This window comes from Pan paniscus, chromosome 23 (genome assembly GCF_029289425.2).
Source record: "Pan paniscus chromosome 23, NHGRI_mPanPan1-v2.0_pri, whole genome shotgun sequence".
NCBI lineage: Eukaryota > Metazoa > Chordata > Mammalia > Primates > Hominidae > Pan > Pan paniscus.
In genome coordinates this window covers 48,370,820-48,389,352 of record NC_085927.1, presented here as the reverse complement: position 1 = coordinate 48,389,352, position 18,533 = coordinate 48,370,820, and the positions used below count along the sequence as shown (strand labels likewise).

Below are 18,533 nucleotides of genomic sequence, written 5' to 3'. Positions count from 1 at the left end.
CTGTAAATTACATTGAAATGAATGTGTCTCTCTTTAAGCATTTTCCAAACTTACCCTTAACAATTTTGCTTCATCTTTCGCAGTTTGATATCTATCTCTCACTTTTCAAGACTCTTTTTTTGTGTGTGTGTGATGGAGTCTCGCTCTGTCACTCAGGCTGAAATGCAATGGCATGATCTCGGCTCACTGCAAGCTCTGCCTCCCAGGTTGATGCCATTCTCTCACCTCAGCCTCCCTAGTAGCTTGGGACTATAGGCGCCCGCCACCACACCCGGCTAATTTTGTTTTTGTGTTTTAGTAGAGATGGGGTTTCACCGTGTTAGCCAGGATGGTCTCGATCTCCTGACCTCGTGATCCGTCTGCCTCAGCCTCCCAAAGTGCTGGGATTACAGGCATGAGCCACCGCGTCCGGCCTCAAGACCCTTTTATAAGTATTTTCTACTTAGTTACAAGAGATTCCTGTGAAAAATATTAACTACTCAAATGTTATTAAGCAAGTTAAAAAGATTGAGCAGGGGAAATCATTTATTCACTCAATGAATATTTATTGAAAATCTACTATGTAACAATATTCTGAGAATTCACTAGTGAACAAAAAAGACAAAAATCCTGGCCTCGGCCAAGCACGGTGGCTCACGCCTGTAATCCCAGCACTTTGGGAGGCCGAGGCAGGAGGATCGCTTGAGCCCAGGAGCCTAAGTCACATAGAGAGACCTCGTCTCTAAAAAAAAATTAAAAATTAGCCAAGCATGGTGGCACATGCCTGTAGTCCTAACTACTTGGGAAGCTGAGGCAGGAGGATTGCTTGAGCCTGGGAGGTCAAGGCTGCAGTGAGCCATGTTTGCACCACTGCACTCCAGCCTGGGCAAGACAGTGAGAACCTGTCTCAAAAAAAAAAAAGTCTTGTGAACGGGTGTGGTGGCTCACTCCTGTAATCCAGCACTTTGGGAGACCAAGGTAGGTGGATCACGAGGTCAGGAGATCGAGACCAGGCTGGCCAACATGGCGAAACCCTGTCTCTACTAAAAATATAAAAATTAGCCGGGCGTAAATGCGCGTGCCTGTAATCCCAGCTACTTGGGAGGCTGAGGCAGAAGAATCGTTTGAACCCGGGAGGGGAGGTTGCAGTGAGCCGAGATCACACCCCTGCACTCCGGCCTGGGTGACAGAGTGAGACTCTGTCTCAAAAAAGAAAAAAAAAAAAAAAGAAAGACAATAAATGATGTCCATTCAACTCAAAATTTTAGTCTTGGTAAGTCACACATTGTCTATAGTATAGTCGCTGAGTGGTTAAGGCAATCATCTCTGTTTTATGGGATGACTTTCATACACAGGACATGAAGTGCTTCACAAAGAGAATAATTTTAAACTGAAGAGAAATGGAAGATTTTTAAGGCTCGTTTTAAAAAGAGAAAATGACTCATTGGCTCAGAGGGAGGAAGTGGGTTGCATTCAAATAAAACAGTACAAGTTAAAGAGCAATGTTCTTTCTTCAGGTGTCGGGAGGGAACATTGAAGAGGCCAAAACTGTCACTCTAGAGTTAGAAGGCAAAGGAAATCAGCGGAAATTAGGTCAGATAGGGGTTCTTTTTCTTATATTTGTAGAAAGTTTCAAAAAGAGTAAAACAATTTTTAATTAATTCCGATAAGACAATGAAAGAAATAAAGAGGTGACAGATAATTGAAGAGGGAGTTGGAATGGGGAGGAGACTGAAAATGAAGAAGCTAAGTAAAGTGCTAGACAAAGTGACAAAGGCTAGTATTTTTACTGGGTAAGTCAACTCTGAAACATCATCTCCTCCACCTAGCTGAATTGTTAGGAAACAAGGTTCACTATAATTGGTATGTTAATAAAGTATATTAAATTATAACAATACAAATTAAATGCTTGTCTTTATATAAAGCACAAAAGTTGCCACAGTTAAATGGGAAAAAAAAGGACAATTTTAAACTAAAGGATTTTAAATACTATTAGGAAACCTCCCATAAAGAAAATATCTTTGTTTCTCAGTGTTAAGAAACTCCAAGCTGCAGTTCCCCTGGGGCCTGTCAGGGAAATATCACTATAATTGGTATGAGTCCGCAAGTACACTGACAATAATTGGGGCTTATATCCCATGCATTATACTTGATTGCACATCTTATTAAAAAGGAACGAAATTATAGAGGCGAGGAGCTGCCATACGATATAGCAAGAGGAGTAGCTCCTAGATGAGGCTTACAGATACAGACTTTAGAACTGGAATGATCCAGTTGATGAAGACTTGGAGATAAAAAGTCAAAGTGTCAGTCCATAAAGTCCCACACTGGGGCAAATAACAAGATGAACAACAAATAAGACCATGATGTTGCCACCTACTTCATTTGTGTATTTGTTTTGGGAAAACAAAAAGTCACCGTAGAACATTTGCAGTCTTGTAAATGTACAGTCAGTTTATTCTCTAAGGATGTCACCTTCTTTTTGTTTGTTTGTTGTCACCCAGGCTGGAGAGCAATGGCATGATCTTGGCTCACTGCAACCTCCGCCTCCCAGGTTCAAGAGATTCTCCTGCCTCAGCCTCCTGAGTAACTTGGATTACAGGAGCATGCCACCACACCTGGGTAATTTTTGTATTTTTAGTAGAGACAGGGTTTCACCATGTTGGCCAGGCTGGTCTTGAACTCCTGACCTCGGGCGATCCGCCCACCTCACCCAAAGTGCTGGGATTACAGGTGTGAGCCACCACACCCATCCTAAGGATGTCACCTTCTGATCCAACATCATTAGCATAAATTAAGAGGCAATATGATTAGAGAAAAAACATTAAACCAGGGTCACTAGCGTAGTGACCTTGTACAAGTGATTTAAACTATTTGAACTGCATTTTCCTCCCTCTCAAAATTAATTTATGTTTATTGATTACTTACCATGTGCCAGGTGCTTTTATGCATCATCTTATCTAATTCTCATGTGACCCCAATGTAACTCACAGCCTCCTTGGACCTCCCTCTTGTTTTTGTGAAGCCAATCTCAGTATGTTGTTGAATCCCTCCCCATCTCACCTCCACCCCCAAAAAAGAACCCAGAATTCCATCTTTAAAATGTTGAAAAAAGTGTATATTTTTCTGCATATTTTGGGAAAAGACAGAGGGGAGAATTACTTAACGAAACTTCTTAAACATACCCTTTTTTTTTAACCACCTCTTCTCTTTCCTCAAAATTCTTCTTTGGCGGTACTCCCCTTTCCCCCATCTTCCCAAAATCTCAAAGCCTCCCCTGCCAGGCATGGCTCACAACTGTAATCCCAACACTTTGGGAGGCTGAGGCAGGTGGATCACCTGAGGTCAGGAGTTCGAGACCAGCCTGGCCAACATGGCAAAACTGCATCTTTATTAAAAATACAAAAATTAGCCAGGTGTAGTGGGGGGTTCCTGTAATCCCAGCTACTTGGGAGGCTGAGGCAGGGAGAATTGCTTGAACCCAGGAGGCTGAGGTTGCAGTGAGCTGAGATCATGTGACTGCGCTCCAGCCTGGGCGACAGAGCAAGACTCCATCTCCAAAAAAGCCTCCTCATTCTTGAGCAAGTTCAATCTTTCTCTCCTCAATGGACCACTTCTCGAAAATGCCATCTGTAATCTCACTCCTTAGCAAGTAAAATGCATCAAGAGTACTTATTGTCCCTCAAGCTTGCCCTTGCCCATGCCCCTCAAGATCCACACTCTAAGCAGTATTTAAGGTAGGCATGATGATTATTCCTAATTTATAAAGGTGGAAACAGAGGCTCAGAATACTTAGCGTTTGCCCAATTCCAGAATTTAAAAATGTGGGAGCCAGGATTTGAACCCAGGTATCTTTGACATCAAAGTTAATGCTACTTGAACCTTGTACCATCTTCCCCATCCTATACCATAACTCTATATATGTTTCATGACCCCAGCATCCTAATTTGACATTGCCAGGTCAGGCTGTTTTGGGTCTTACCCTCAACAATATAATATGCCATATCCTGTTCAACCAGAGGGGGAGAAGTGAAATATTGTCATTCCCTCTTTACTACTAATATCCACCCCCATCTCTTCCTCCTCGCCATACTCCCCAGTTCCCTGACAAAAGGAAAAAAGAAGAAGAGAAGAAAATATAAAAGAAGAAGAAATAAGATGATAGGCTCAAGGAGGTTTGTGGGTGGTTTTCTGAAGCTGTTTTTACTTGGTCAGAAATACAAGAAAATTGGCCGGGTACGGTGGCTCACGCCTGTAATCCCAGTACTTTGGGAAGCCGAGGCAGGTGGATCATGAGGTCAGGAGTTCAAGACAAGCCTGGCCAAGATGGTGAAACCCCGTCTCTACTAAAAATACAAAAATTAGCAGGGCATGGTGGCACACACCTGTAGTCCCAGCTACTTGGGAGGCTGAGGCACGAGAATTGCTTGAACCTGGGAGGCGGAGGTTGTGGTGAGCCGAGATGGTGCCACTGCACTCCAGCCTGGGCGATAAGAGCGAAACTCTGTCAAAAAAAAAAAAAAAAAGAAAGAAAGAAGGAAAGAAATAGAAGAAAATTAAAGCCCTCTAAAAGAATGTGGAATGCTATTACACCTTCTTGTACTTCACCTCAAGACTTGGTTATAACTGCTGTAATAGTCAGGAAGTTCAAAGAAACTTTAAGAAAAGTTTCCTGGTCTACTTTTCACTGACAGAGTGACTGTTTTAGCTGAATTGTTTAGTTAAATAATAGTTATCCTATGTATTTTAGTTTAGTTTAGTTTTTGAGACAGGGTCTCTGTTGCCCAGGCTGGAGTGCAGTGGCATGATCTTAGCTCACTGCAGCCTTGGCCTCCCAGGCTCAAGTGATCCTCCCACCTCAGCCTCCAAGGCAGCACAGAACCAGGCACATGCCACCACACTGGGCTAATTTTTTGCATTTTTTGTACATATAGGGTTTCACCCTGTTGCCAGCCTAGTTTCAAACTCCTGGGCCTCCAAAGGATCAAACAAGCAATCTGCCCACCTTGGCCTCCCAATGTGCTGGGATTACAAGCGTGAGCCACTGTGCCCAGCCAATAATTATCCTTTATCGAGGATCTCTTATGTGCCAAGATTGCCGTAAGGATAGAACAAATGTATGTAAGTGAACAGGTACAGTTCCTGGCACATAGGAGCCTTGTATGTATAATATTCAAGATTCAGGCCGGGCGCAGTGGCTCACACCTGTAATCCCAACACTTTGGGAGGCCAAGGCGGGCAGATTATTTAAGGTCAGGAGTTTGAGACCATCCTGGCTAACATGATGAAACTCTGTATCTCCTAAAAGTACAAAAAAATTAGCTGAGTGTGATGGCGCACACCTGTAATCCCAGCTACTCGGGAGGCTGAGGCAGGAGAATTGCTTGAGCCTGGGTGGTGGAGGTTGCAATGGGCCGAGATCATGCCACCGCACTCTAGCCTGGGTGACAGAGTGAGATTCTGTCTCAAAAAAAAAAAAAAAAAAAATTTCAATATATCTTGAATCCTCACAATGCCTTAAGAGGTAAAGTCTTTTTATTCCCATTTTATAGTGAAAGAAACTGAGGTTCATAAAGGTACCCCAAGGTAATATAGGTAATAAATGTTTAAGTCAGGATTAGGAAAGCAGGTAAATAATTGCAGTCACTGGAGTTATGCCTTACCTGAATTATTGCATTTTATTTTACAACTATTAAGTACAGTTATTATCCCCCATTAAAAATGAAGAAGTAAGGCCGGGCATGGTGGCTCACACCTGTAATCCCAGCACTTTGGGAGGCTGAGGCAGGTGGATCATCTGAGGTCAGGAGTTCGAGACCAGCCTGACTAACATGGCAAAACCCCGTCTCTACTAAATATACAAAAATTATCTGGTATGGTGATGGGTGCCTGTAATCCCAGCTACTTGGGAGGCTGAGGCAGGGAGAATTGCTTGAACCCGGGAAGCAGAGGTTGCAGTGAGCCAAGATTGTGCCATTGCACTCCATCCTGGATGACAGAGCAAGACTCCGTCTCAAAAAAAAAAAAAAAAGGAGAAAAAGGAGGTCCAGTGCAGTGGCTCACACCTGTAATCCCAACACTTTGGGAGGCCAAGGGGGGCGGATCACTTGAGGTCAAGAGTTCAAGACCAGCCTGGCCAACATGGTGAATCTCTGTCTCTACTGAAAATATAAAACTTAGCCGGGCTTGGTGGCGGGCGCCTGTAGTCCCAGCTACTCCAGAGGCTGAGGCAGGAGAATCGCTTGAACTGGGGAGGCGGAGGCTGCAGTGAACTGAGATCCTGGCACTGAACTCTAGCCTGGGTGGCAGAGAAAGATGCTGTCTAAAAAAAAAAATAAAAGAAGAAGGAGAGATTTAGAATGGTTAAACAATTTTCTTCAAGTCATATGGCTAAAAAGCCAGAATTTGAACTCAGGTCTAATTCCATAGCTCATACAACACACAGTGTATCAGGACTGCTTCTGCCTGGGGAATGGCTGGTTTTGCAGGGATGTATCCATTTCTCCAGTGGATTGACCATAGTCCAGAGCCCTCAGCCTTGCAGGCAGAGATTTGATTTGGTCAGCTTACTAAGAACCAATCTGTTTCTTGGGGGCAGACACACATTAATCAAGCTCATGAGACTGAATGAAGAACCAGATGGCCAGTTTATTGACAATGAAAATGTAGCTACATTTGAGATTCATGTGACCAGCACATTCTCTCCCTGTAAGTAGACCTCAATAGGAATCCAAATTTTAATCTGAAATTATTTACTAGATATGGAATCCAAGCAAGGGGAAAAAATTTGATGACTTAGAAGAATGTCTGCCACATAGCAAGGACTCAGTAAATCTTAGTTATTATTATTATTATTAATACCCATGTACACCAGAGAAGGTTATGAATTTCCCAGACTTACACAAAAATTTTTGTATGTGTGTATATGTGCCCTTTTTTTGGTGGGGGGGGATGTTTTTATTAAATTAGCAAAGTGTTAGTGACCTACAAGAAAGGTTAAGAGCCATAAATTTGGCCAGGCGTGGTGGCTCACGCCTGTAATCCCAGCACTTTGGGAGGCTGAGGTGGGCAGATCATGAGGTCAGGAGTTCGAGACCAGCCTGATTAACATGGTAAAACCCCGTCTCTACTAAAAATACAAAAATTAGCCGGGCGTGGTGGCATGTACCTGTAATCTACTACTAGCTACTCAGGAAGCTAAGCTAGGAGAATCGCTTGAACCCGGGAGGTGGAGATTGCAGTGAGCCGCGATCACGGCATTGCACTCCAGCCTGGGCAACAGAGTAAGACTCCGTCTCAAAAAAAAAAATCCATAAATTTGACACAAAATCCTGAACACCTTAGTGGAACAAACAAAATTTGTTTGTTTTCCTTTCTTTTAAACCTATGGATTATATCAAACAAACAAAATTTGAATTGGCTTGATAGTCTCCTGGAGCTAAGGCTGCTATGTCACAGCCTATTTTGATATAACTTCTTAGTTTATTAATCATTTGTTAGACTTTTTTATCCCCATAATATCTTTCTTTTTCTTTTTTTTCTTTTATTTTATGTATTTTATTTTATTTTTGAGACAAGGTCTTGCTCTGTCACCCAGGCTGGAGTGACTGGAGTGTAGTGGCACAATGACCACTCACCGCAGCCTCAACTTCCTGGACTTGAGAGATCTTCCTGCGTCAGCCTCCTGAGTAGCCAGGACTCCAGGCATGCACCACCATGCCCAGATAATTGTTGTATTTTTGTAGAGATGGGGTTTTACCATGTTGTCCAGACTGGTCTTGAACTCCTGGGCTCAAGGGATCTACCTGCCGCAGCCTCCCAGAGGGCTGGGATTACAGGTGTGAGCCACTGTGCCCAGCCTCATTCCTATATGTTTTCTTTGCCCTTTTGCAAATGCTATAATTTATTTCCCCATTTGGGTGATTCAAAATCATCTCCTTTTGGAAATAATGTTCTTAACATTCAGGCTCTTCACCTACAGTAATGACAAGCAATTGTCTCTATTCTTTTGTGCACACTGGGTACCACACTAGTAACAGCAAACAATAGTTTGCTAAGAAAAAAAAATCATGGCTATACATCTAGAAGCTCTAGCTTCCCAGTCTTGTTTAGGTTATCTATAATGGCATGGGAGGCATGGTGCTTCAACTGGGGGAATCTATCTTCTTTTATATTTGCCTCTGTCAGAACACTCTTCAAAAGTTCCCTGAATTACAGTTTTGAAGATATGACACAAATCTGTGTCCAAGAAGGACCTAGACCAGGGAGTCCCAAATTGTCATCTCTGTATTCATTCTGCAATATTTATGAAGTACCCTGTATATTATAGGCACTTTTCCAGGCGCTGGAGTTTCAAAGATGAACAGATATTTAGAGTATAGTTGGGGAATAAGACCCATACATTTAAAATTACCATGTAGTGTGCTTAATTTATTTATTTATTTATTTATTTTGAGACGTAGTCTGGCTCTTGTTGCCCAGGCTGGAGTGCAATGGTGCGATCTCAGCTCACCACAACCTCCGCCTCCCAGGTTCAAGCGATTCTCCTACCTCTGCCTCCTGAGTAGCTGGGATTACGGGCATGTGCCACCACACCCGGCTAATTTTGTATTTTTAGTAGAGACGGGGTTTCTCCATGTTGGTCAGGCTGATCTTGAACTCCTGACCTCAGGTGATCTGCCCGCCTCGGCCTCCCAAAGTGCTACTGCGCCCGCCTGTAGTGTGCTTTAATAAAAGAATACAGACTGTTGGAAAGCACAGAGGAGGCCAGTTTCTACTGTTTCAGGGAACCAGGCAAGGGTTCCTAGAAGGGAGGACACTTGAAGGCTGTAGGAGCTGAATGAGCAGACACGGTGGGGAAAGGAGATTTCATTTCAGAGGGAGTAATGTGTGCAAAGTCATCAAGGATAAGAAGACTTTCTGAAATCAGAAAAAAGGAAGTTTTAGAGGGAAGGAGAAAACATGAGTACAACTGTAGTTAAGTATATAGGTGGTGGACAGAAAGAAGAAGTTGAGGAAATGTCCTCCTGAGAGCCCTTATTTTCTTTTTTATTTATTAGTTTTATTATATTTTATTTTGTTTTATTTTATTTTTTTGAGATGGAATCTCGCTCTGTCGCCTGGGCTGGAGGGCCACCGGTGGCGCGATCGGCTCACTGCAACCTCTGCCTCCTGGGTTCAAGTGATTCTTCTGCCTCAGCTTCCTGAGTAGCTGGGACTGCAGGTGCACGCCACCACACCCAGCTAATTTTTGTATTTTTAGTAGAGACAAGGTTTCACCATATTGGCCAGGCTGGTCTCAAACTCCTGACCTTGTGATCTGCCTGCCTCAGCCTCCCAAAGTGCTGGGCTTACAGGCATGAGCCACCGCGCCCGGCCAAGCCCTTATTTTCTTTATAAAATAGCAGGCAATGTCGTCCAAGGTGAGGGGATAAGAATGGAAAAGGGGGCTTAAGGAGACTACTGAAGGTTAGGCAGTAAAGCCAACCATGCTCACACAGGAGAATGAGCAGCATTGAGAGACTAGCTGGGAGAAGCAGTAGCATTGTGTTCAGACTTCTCTCTGCCCATTTAGCTAACCTTGACTATCCGTTCTTAGCTCCTTTTGATAGAAATTTCCAACTGGTCTCAATTTTATTTTTTCTTAACTTCTGTGAAAACACCAATCTTTTTGCAGTCCAATATTCCCCTTGGAATTGTTGTAGCATAAATATCTTAAGCTGAAAAAACTATTTTTTTTTTTTCTGAGACAGTCTCACTCTGTCACCCAGGCTAGAGTACAGTGGCGCAATCTCAGCTCACTGCAGCCTCTGCCTTCCGAGTTCAAGCGATTCTCCTGCCTCAGCCTCCCACGTAGCTGAAAAAACAATTTTGAACACCCACTGTGTGCCTGGTTGTGCAGAACTAAACACAATATAGTCTGCCCTTAAGGAGCTTAGTGATAGAGAATAAGAGAGGAATTAAGAAGGAATACAATAAGTAAATAAATAATAGTACTAAAGGCAGAACATGAAAAGTACATTACAGAAGCATAAATACAGTGTTTGCAGGCTCGGAGTTCATAGCTCAGTTGAGAATATCCTCAGGGTCTCAAGCAGCCCATCTATATAGAACATAAGATTATTTTAAAACCATGAAGAACCACCTGTAAGGTAGGGTGACCTGAAAAGTTAAGTGGCATCGATCTGTAAGCATTATAGAGACAACTCACTTATCTAGCTATTTTATCCAACTGAGAAGGCTTTATTGCTTTACTACCCTGTCAGGTGCCTGGCAAAGCAACCCAGCTTTCTGACTTCTTAACTGCCGTTAGTCTCAACTGTCTGGCTACTACTTTCTTGATAGTGGTTCACTCCAAAACTAACTCTTTGTCCTTGTTCCTATGTTGGACCTGCTGCATTTGCATTTAAAACATTTTTTTAAAAATGTTTTTAAGAGGGCCTCACTATGGTGCCCAGGCTAGCCTCTGAATTCCTGGGCTCAAGTGGTCCTCCTGCTTCAGCCTCTCAAGTAGCTGGGACTACAGATATGTGCCATAGTGTCCAGCTTCTACTGAATCTTAATCCTATTCAGCACCAACCAGGGGTCTTCTGGTCCTAACCTCTGAGCCATTTAATCAAGTAGCAGTTTATCTCAGCAAACTCCTTTACCAAAAAGCTTCTTATCCCGACGAACCTACAGTCTAAATATTTAACCTCATGCCAGTCAGCTACATCCTTGCTATACCAAGCCTGAAGCTTAGAGTGACCAGAATCATGAACACTTTAATGGAGCAAGCACAACTTGAATTGACTTGTAACTATATTCTTTCAGAACTGAAGCTATTATGCTATATCATAGTTTATTTTGATCAAGTATAACCTTTAGTTTGTGCTGTTCCCTTATTGATGATTTCTAAGCCCACATTTTCTTTTTTTCTTTCTGTTTTTGTTTGTTTGTTTTTTGAGAAGGAGTCTTATTCTGTTGCCCAGGCCGGAATGCAGTGGCTGATCTCAGCTAACTGCAGCCTCCACCTCTTGGGTTCAAACAATTCTCCTGCCTCAGCCTCCAGAGTAGCTGGGATTACAAGCGTCAGGCGCACGCCACCACACCTGGCTAATTTTTGTATTTTTAGTAGAGATGGGTTTTTGCCATGTTGGCCAGGCTAGTCTCGAACTTCTGACCTCAGTGATCCACCCACCTCGACCTCCCAAAGTGCTGGGATTACAGGCACGAGCCACCGCGCCCAGCCAGTAATCTCATTTTTTAAAGTCAGGCTGGGCGCGGTGGCTCGTGCTTGTAACCCCAGCACTTTGGGAGGCCGAGGCGGGCAGATCATGAGGTCAGGAGTTCGAGACCAGCCTGGCCAACACAGTGAAACCTCATCTCTACTAAAAATACAAAAAATTAGCTGGGCGTGGTGGTGGGCACCTGTAATCCCAGCTACCTGGGAGGCTGAGACAGGAGAATCGCTTGAACCCAGGAGGCAGGGGTTGCAGTGAGTGAGATCACACCACTGCACTCCAGCCTGGGCGACACAGCTAGACTCCATCTCAAAAAAAAAAGTCAAACAAAATATAAACTATTTATCATAGGAATCTCAAAAGCCTAGACTAGATGGGGTATATAGCAGCTCCAAAACTCACCCCACTCCTTAGTTTATGAACAAGCCTCTGCTTGTTTAGAATATACACTTATTCCAACTCCTGACATCCACCACAGAAAGATTGCCTTGTAATTGCAGATATTGCCATGTATAGTCCATATGATGAAACCTGAAAGAGTATTTTATTAATTCAGCTTTCAGGCAGATCCCAAAAAACCCATTGGGGGACACATTCTGGCTCATGCTTCAACAACAAGAATAAGCTTGCGAAAGGGAAGAGGAGAGCTCAGAATTGCCAAGATTTATGACAGGTAAATTTTTTTTATTCTGTGTGTGTGTGTGTGTGTGTGTGTGTGTGTGTGTGTGTGTGTAGAGACGGGGTTTTGCCATGTTGCCCGAGCTGGTCTCAAACTCCTAGGCTCAAGTGATCCTCCCACCTTGGGCTCCCAAAGTGCTGGGACTATAGGTGTGAGCCACCACAAGGCTGTAATTATTACTGCCAGATGCTGTGTGTTTGAATTTCCTTCTAAAAAATTATTCAATTTATTGGGAAGTCCCTACTGTTACTAGGTACTAGGGATTGAGGGATTCTATTGACACATAGACTTGGTCCCTGACCTTTCAAAGCATACACCTAGATAATGAAATCATCAATTCCAATTAAATTGTGTTAAGTACAAGGTAAGTATCAAGTATGGGAACATATCCTCCTTTCTTTTTGCCAGGTTAACTCTATTTGTTTTTCAGGTTTCAGTTTAAACATCACTTTCTCAGGGAACCTTTCCCTAACCCTTACAGTCTAGGCTACTCAGTATATTATACCCTATATTCTTTCTCAGCACTTTACGTGTTTAATTAAGAATTACAGATTTTGGCCGGGCACAGTGGCTCACACCTGTAATCCTAGCACTTTTGGGAGGCCGAGGTGGGCGGATCACCTGAGGCCAGGAGTTTGAGACTAGCCGAGATCGCGCCACTGCACTCCAGCCCGGGCGACACAGCGAGACTCCATCTCAAAAAAAAAAAACAAAAACAAAAAACAATAAAGAATTGGATAACCTGGGAGGATGTGCTAGACAACCTATGTTTCCATGGAAGGTACTCAGTAATCTTTTAATTTATTTCAAAGTATTTTACAGTTTGCTCCTACATTAGTCTAGTCATGAGAAAGGTGCATACCCCTATAGAATCAGATAAACCTCTAAGGGGCTGCTATACAATGCCTGACACTATACTAAAAGAACATCCAGTTGGCCAGGCGCAGTGGCTCACGCCTGTAATCCCAGCACTTTGGGAGGCCGAGGCAGGCGGATCACCTGAGGTCAGGAGTTCAAGACCAGCCTGGCCAACATGGTGAAACCCCGTCTCTACTAAAAATACAAAAATTAGCCGGGCGTGGTGGCAGGCACCTGTAATCCCAGCTATTCGGGAGGCTGAGGCAGGAGAATGGCTTGAACCCAGGAGGCAGAGGTTGCAGTGAGACGAGATCTCACCATTGCCTGGGGGACAAAAGCGAGACTTCGCCAAAAAAAAAAGATTAAAATAAATAAATGAAAGAACATCCAGTTATCCTTTCACCTGTTTCCAAGTTTGGAGTAATTTTTCTTGACATTCAGAACTTTATATATAGAAGTTGCTCAATAAATGTTTGTGAGGGTTAATAATACTTCTGGGTAAGTTCTGTAGGCCACATTTGGTTGTACCAACTCTGAGATGTCTCTGGAGATTCAGACTGATGGGCACATAATGCCTGTGACATGAATATAGTATTTATAGAAATAGAGCTTTTTATAAACTTCTGTTCCCTTGTATTCTGTTAGTCCTGAGATGCCTGAAAATGAAGCCACCTTCGCAATAACTGCTGGAGGAATTGGGGATGCCAAGGAGTAGGTGGTGAATTGATGCAAATTGCTTCTTAGTGCTTATTAGGAGCTGAAGAAATGGAAAAGCAGTCTCCAATTTCACATCTTGAAATAGAGGTTTTTTCCCACATGTTACTAAAGTCAGCAAAAGAGATTTGAATCTTATATTTATCTTAAAAGTCCCTGATTCATGATAACTATACATTGTATGTAAACTCAGGGATATGTATATGTATGTTTGTGTATGTGTTTGTGTGTGTATACCTGACATATATAGTAGATATATATACCTATTGAAATTCTCTCACTCTGTGTATGTATATATACCTATGGAAAACTAGTTGTTGGGAAAGGAGTACGTGATTCCCTCCCTTTCACTTTTCAAAGTGAGCCACTAAACAGAAAGTCTAAGAGTTCAGAAATGTCCCATTCTCCTAAGGACTTTCCCTTCACCATTTTTCTAGGGTACAGTGCCACTGACTTACAGAGCTAGATGTTTTTCCACAAGAGGATTTAAGGGAGGAATGTTTATAGGACACACACACAAAAGCTCTTTCTATTTATAATATCAAACTGCATATTCACCTTTATAGCAACAGAAAACAGACATTAAATTAAGCCAAATTTTAAATCATTTGACTTTGACAAGCAGAAATTACTTTTAAAAAATGTATTTATGGCTGGGCGTGGTGGCTCACACCTGTAATCCCAGCACTTTGGGAGGCCAAGGGAGGTGGATCACTAGAGGTCAGGAGTTCAAGACCAGCCTGGCCAACATGGAGAAACCCCATCTCTAGTAAAAATACAAAAATTAGCCAAGCGCAGTGGCATGTGCCTGTAATCCCAGCTACTCTGGAGGCTGAGGCAGGAGAATTGCTTGAACCCAGGAGGCAGAGATTGCAGTGAGCCAAGATGGCACCACTGCACTCCAGCCTAGGTGACAGAGTGAGACTCCGTCTCAAAAAAAAAAAAAAACTTTTTAAAAATGTTAAAATTAATTTAAATGTAAAATTTCTGAATACTAATCTTAGAAATGTGTAAAAGATATTATTTTGATTGTTAAACAAATAAAATCCTGTTTTCAAAATGCATGTATGGTGAAAATATGTAAAAATTAATACACTAATGACAATATACAATGAAGAGCTTTATAGACTTCAATCTTTATAGACTTTAATGTTACATCAACTTACATGAAAATTCCAGGGCTGGGCATGGTGGCTCACACCTATAATCCCAGCTCTTTGGGAGGCCAAGGTGAGTGAATTGCTTGAGCCCAGGAGTTTGAAGACCAGCCTGGGCAATATGGCAAAACCCCATCTCTACAAAAATACAAAAAAATTAGCCAGGCGTGCTGGTGTGTGCCTGAGGTCCCAGCTAGTCAGGAAGCTGAAGTGGGAGGATTGCTGGAGCCCAGGAGGCGAAGGTTGCATTGAGCCAAGATAGAGCCACTGCACTCCAGCCTGGGTCACAGAGTGAGACCCTGTCTCAAAAAAAAAAAAAAAAGGAAGTAAAGTGAAGAAAATTCAAGTATTCGAAGTACCATTTGTTACAAAAGGTATTTGATTATTCATGAAATTATTCACTCACTAATTATTATTAATGCTAAGCGCTAAAGAATAAACAAGGAAAATGTGGTTCCTACACATAAAGCATGTGTACACTAGTTAAGAGAAAAGACTAATATTTAGGAAAACAAGACAGCAAATGATTATATAATTAATTCATAAGCAGTGTAATCTTGGATTGACCCTTAAAGAAAAAGTAAAATTCTGCTGGGTGCGGTAGCTCACACCAGTAATCCCAGCACTTTGAGAGGCCGAGGTGGGTGGATCACTTGAGGTCAGGAATTTGAGACCAGCCTGGCCAACACAGTGAAACCCCATCTCTACTAAAAATATGAAATTAGCTGAGCGTGATGACGCACGTCTGTAATCCCAGCTACTCAGGAGGCTGAGGCAGGAAAATCTCATGAACCCAGGAGGCGGAGGTTGCAGTGAGCTGAGATCATGCCACTGCACTCCAGCCTGGGCGACAGAGCGAGACTCCGTCTCAAAAAAAAAAAAAAAAAAAGTAAAATTCCGAAAATGGGAGGGGAAAGGTTAAGCTGAGAGACTGCAAAGGTATAGGAGCTGGGATATGGAAAGAAAACAGAGACTAACTTGGCAAGTAGAAATTGTTCACAATGCAGGCTACTGGGAAATAGGAGCTTTTTTTCTTCCTTTTACCTTTTGAAAACCACAGAAGCTGCTTCCCTGAATAAGCAGAAATAAAGTCATCTAGGAGCAGATTTTCTGCATTCTGCAAAATCACTTAAATGGCTTATTTTCGTATGCAAATATAAAGGCACACTTTTGTCCTAGGGAAAGTAAGGCTTTGTTACTTGATTCATTGTGTATATTTTAAATTTTCTGTGTATTATGCTGTTTTAACTTTTTTGTTTTGTTTTGTTTTGTTTTTTGTTTTGAGACAGAGTTTCACTCTTGTTGCCCAGGCTGGAGTGCAATGGCGCAATCTCAGCTCACTGAAACCTCCTCCTCCTGGGTTCAAGTGATTCTCCTGCCTCAGCCTCCTGAGTAGCTAGGATTACAGGCGCCCACCACAATGCTCGCTAATTTTTTGTATTTTCAGTAGAGATGGGGTTTCACCATGTTAGCCAGGCTGGTCTCGAACTCCTGACCTCAGGTGATCCACCTGCCTCAGCCTCCCAAAATGCTAGGATTACAGGCGTGAGCCACCACGCCCAGCCTGTTTTAACATCTTGAAAAATCATTCTAGCTGGGGAGAGACTGCCCCTATCAGAGATAGCCAATTCTTAGAGATAGCAAAGGCACTAGCCAAGAGCATGCCTTTATGCGCAAACTAACTAATCTACAGCCATCCTAGCTCTATCTGGCCCTTACACTCCAGAAGAGACTATTCCTTTCCCTTAATCATCCCAGGCCCTGCTACTAGGCAACTAGGGGCCACCCATCTAATTTAGAGCCTATTGAAATTTCAGCCTGGGCAACATGGTGAAACCTGGTCTCAAAAAACAAACAAAAGTTAGCTAGGTGTGATGGCATGTCTGTAGTCCCAGCTACTCAGAGGCTGAGATGGGAGAATCACTTAAGCCCAGGAAGTCGAGGCTGCAATGAGCCGTGATGGCACCACTGTACTCCAGCCTGGGCGACAGTGAGACCCTGTCTCAAAAAAGAAAAATAAAGAAAAAGAAAAAGATTATTCAACTGGCCACTCCTCAACTGTTTAACCTGCCCTGCCTCAGAAACGTCAATAAAGGCCATGGCCCAAGCTCTCCCCCATCCCAGTGTTCTGCCTCCTGACTACCCCCACATTCCCCAGTGATCTCTGCATGGCATGTGGTGACCCCCTCTTTAGGACCTGAGTATAATAAACTTTCTTCTACAAGCCTCTCCTATCTTTCCTCCTGTGGCCACATCTGACTATCCTATAAATGTACAATTTAAATAGCTTTGACAACATCCTTGATAAAAACTGAGCATCTCCTAGAGATTCCCTGGTATGAGGAGCCCTGGAGAGGGGGTGGACCAATTTGCATAGCAGCCCAGAGTCTTTTAGTAGGGACAGAAATAAAACTCTCAAGACTTGAAATTCAGAGAATTTTTCTGGGTTAAGCAGAGTACCCCTGACAAAGGACAATTTACCAAGAAGTGGGCATTTGGGTTGGAAAACAGGGCCCAAAACAAAGGCCTAGAGTTCAGTGGAGAAGCTGGTTTCAATATGGCATCTGGCTAAGGCTGGAAATCTCTCTGGGTCCAGCCACTCTTACGTGTCCGGCTTTGGAGAACAGTGGCTGAGTGTTAGAATGTGAACTAAAAAGCTGTAACTTGGGGCCCAACTTTGGGACAGAACTGCAGATTATGCAGGTATCTGGGCCAGCAGGAAAATCACCAGTGCCCACTGAGCTTTTCTAGGCCGGGGTTCAATTTGTTTCCTGTGAGCAAAGGACCATGGCTTTCCAGTCCTCCACTCTCCATTTGAGTGTAGACATAGGTCTGGTCTATTTCTGGCCTATATAGGGGAGAGGAGCACTCAAAAAAGAGGGTTTATTGGTTAGGACTCTTTTGGTTGCAAGCCACAGAAACATACTGTTACCAGAAAAGGGTCCTAATCCAGACCCGAGAGAGTTCTTGGACCTCACCCAAGAAAGAATTTGGGGTGAGTCCATAGAGTAAAGCAAAAACAAGTTTGTTTGTTTATTTATTGACTTATTTTTGAGATGGAGTCTTCCTCTGCTACCCAGGCTGGGGTGCAGTGGTGCAATCTTGGCTCACTGCAACCTCCACTCCCAGGTTCAAACGATTCTCCTACCTCAGCCTCCCAAGTAGCTGGGATTACAGGCGCCCGCCACTACACCCGGCTAATATTTGTATTTTTAGTAGAGACGAGGTTTCACCATGTTGGCCAGGTTGGTCTCGAAATCCTAACCTCAGGTGATCCACCCACCTCAGCCTCCCAAAGTGCTGGGATTACAGGCGTGAGCCACCGTGCCCTGCTACTTTCTTTTTCCCTTTTTTCTTTTTTTTTTTTTTTTTTTGAGAGGGATTTCATTCTTGTTGCCCAGGCTGGAGTGCAATGGTGCAATCTCTGCTCATTGCAACCTCCGCCTCCTGGGTTCAAGTAATTCTGCTTCAGCCTCCCAAGTAGCTGGGGTTACAGGCATGCCTAACCTCGCCTGGCTAATTTTTTGTATTTTTAGTAGAGATGGAGGTTTCACCATGTTGGTCAGGCTGGTCTTGAACTCCTGACCTCAGGTGATCCACTTGCCTCGGCCTCCCAAAGTGCTGCGATTACAGGCGTGAGCCACTGCACCTGGCCCCAGCTACTTTCTTAATAAACTTGCCTTCAGGCTAGGCACAGTGGCTCACGCCTGTAATCCCAACACTTGGGAGGCTGAGGTGGGCAGATCATGAGGTCAGGAGTTCGAGACCAGCCTGACCAACAAGGTGAAACCCCATCTCTACTAAAAATACAATAATTAGCCGGGCATGGTGGCTGGCACCTGTAGTCCCAGCTACTCAGGAGGCTGAGGCAACAGAATCTGTCTCAAAAAAAAAAAAAGAATAAAAAATGGCTATTCTATAGGC

The 18,533-nt window shown here is 43.3% G+C and overlaps 1 protein-coding gene across 7 annotated transcripts in view; it reads left to right on the top strand.

The window, feature by feature from the left end:
* DMC1 (DNA meiotic recombinase 1) overlaps positions 1-16,835 on the top strand; it is a 53,886-nt gene extending 37,051 nt beyond the window's left edge. For all 7 annotated transcript variants that reach the window (XM_003821593.4, XM_055105716.2, XM_055105714.2 and 4 more), the window contains 2 exons: positions 11,758-11,874; positions 13,384-16,835. In XM_003821593.4, the coding sequence (XP_003821641.1) occupies positions 11,758-11,874; positions 13,384-13,453 (187 nt within the window). In that variant the 3' untranslated portion in view covers positions 13,454-16,835. The remainder of the gene's footprint in view (positions 1-11,757; positions 11,875-13,383) is intronic.
* The last annotated feature ends 1,698 nt before the right edge of the window (positions 16,836-18,533 follow it).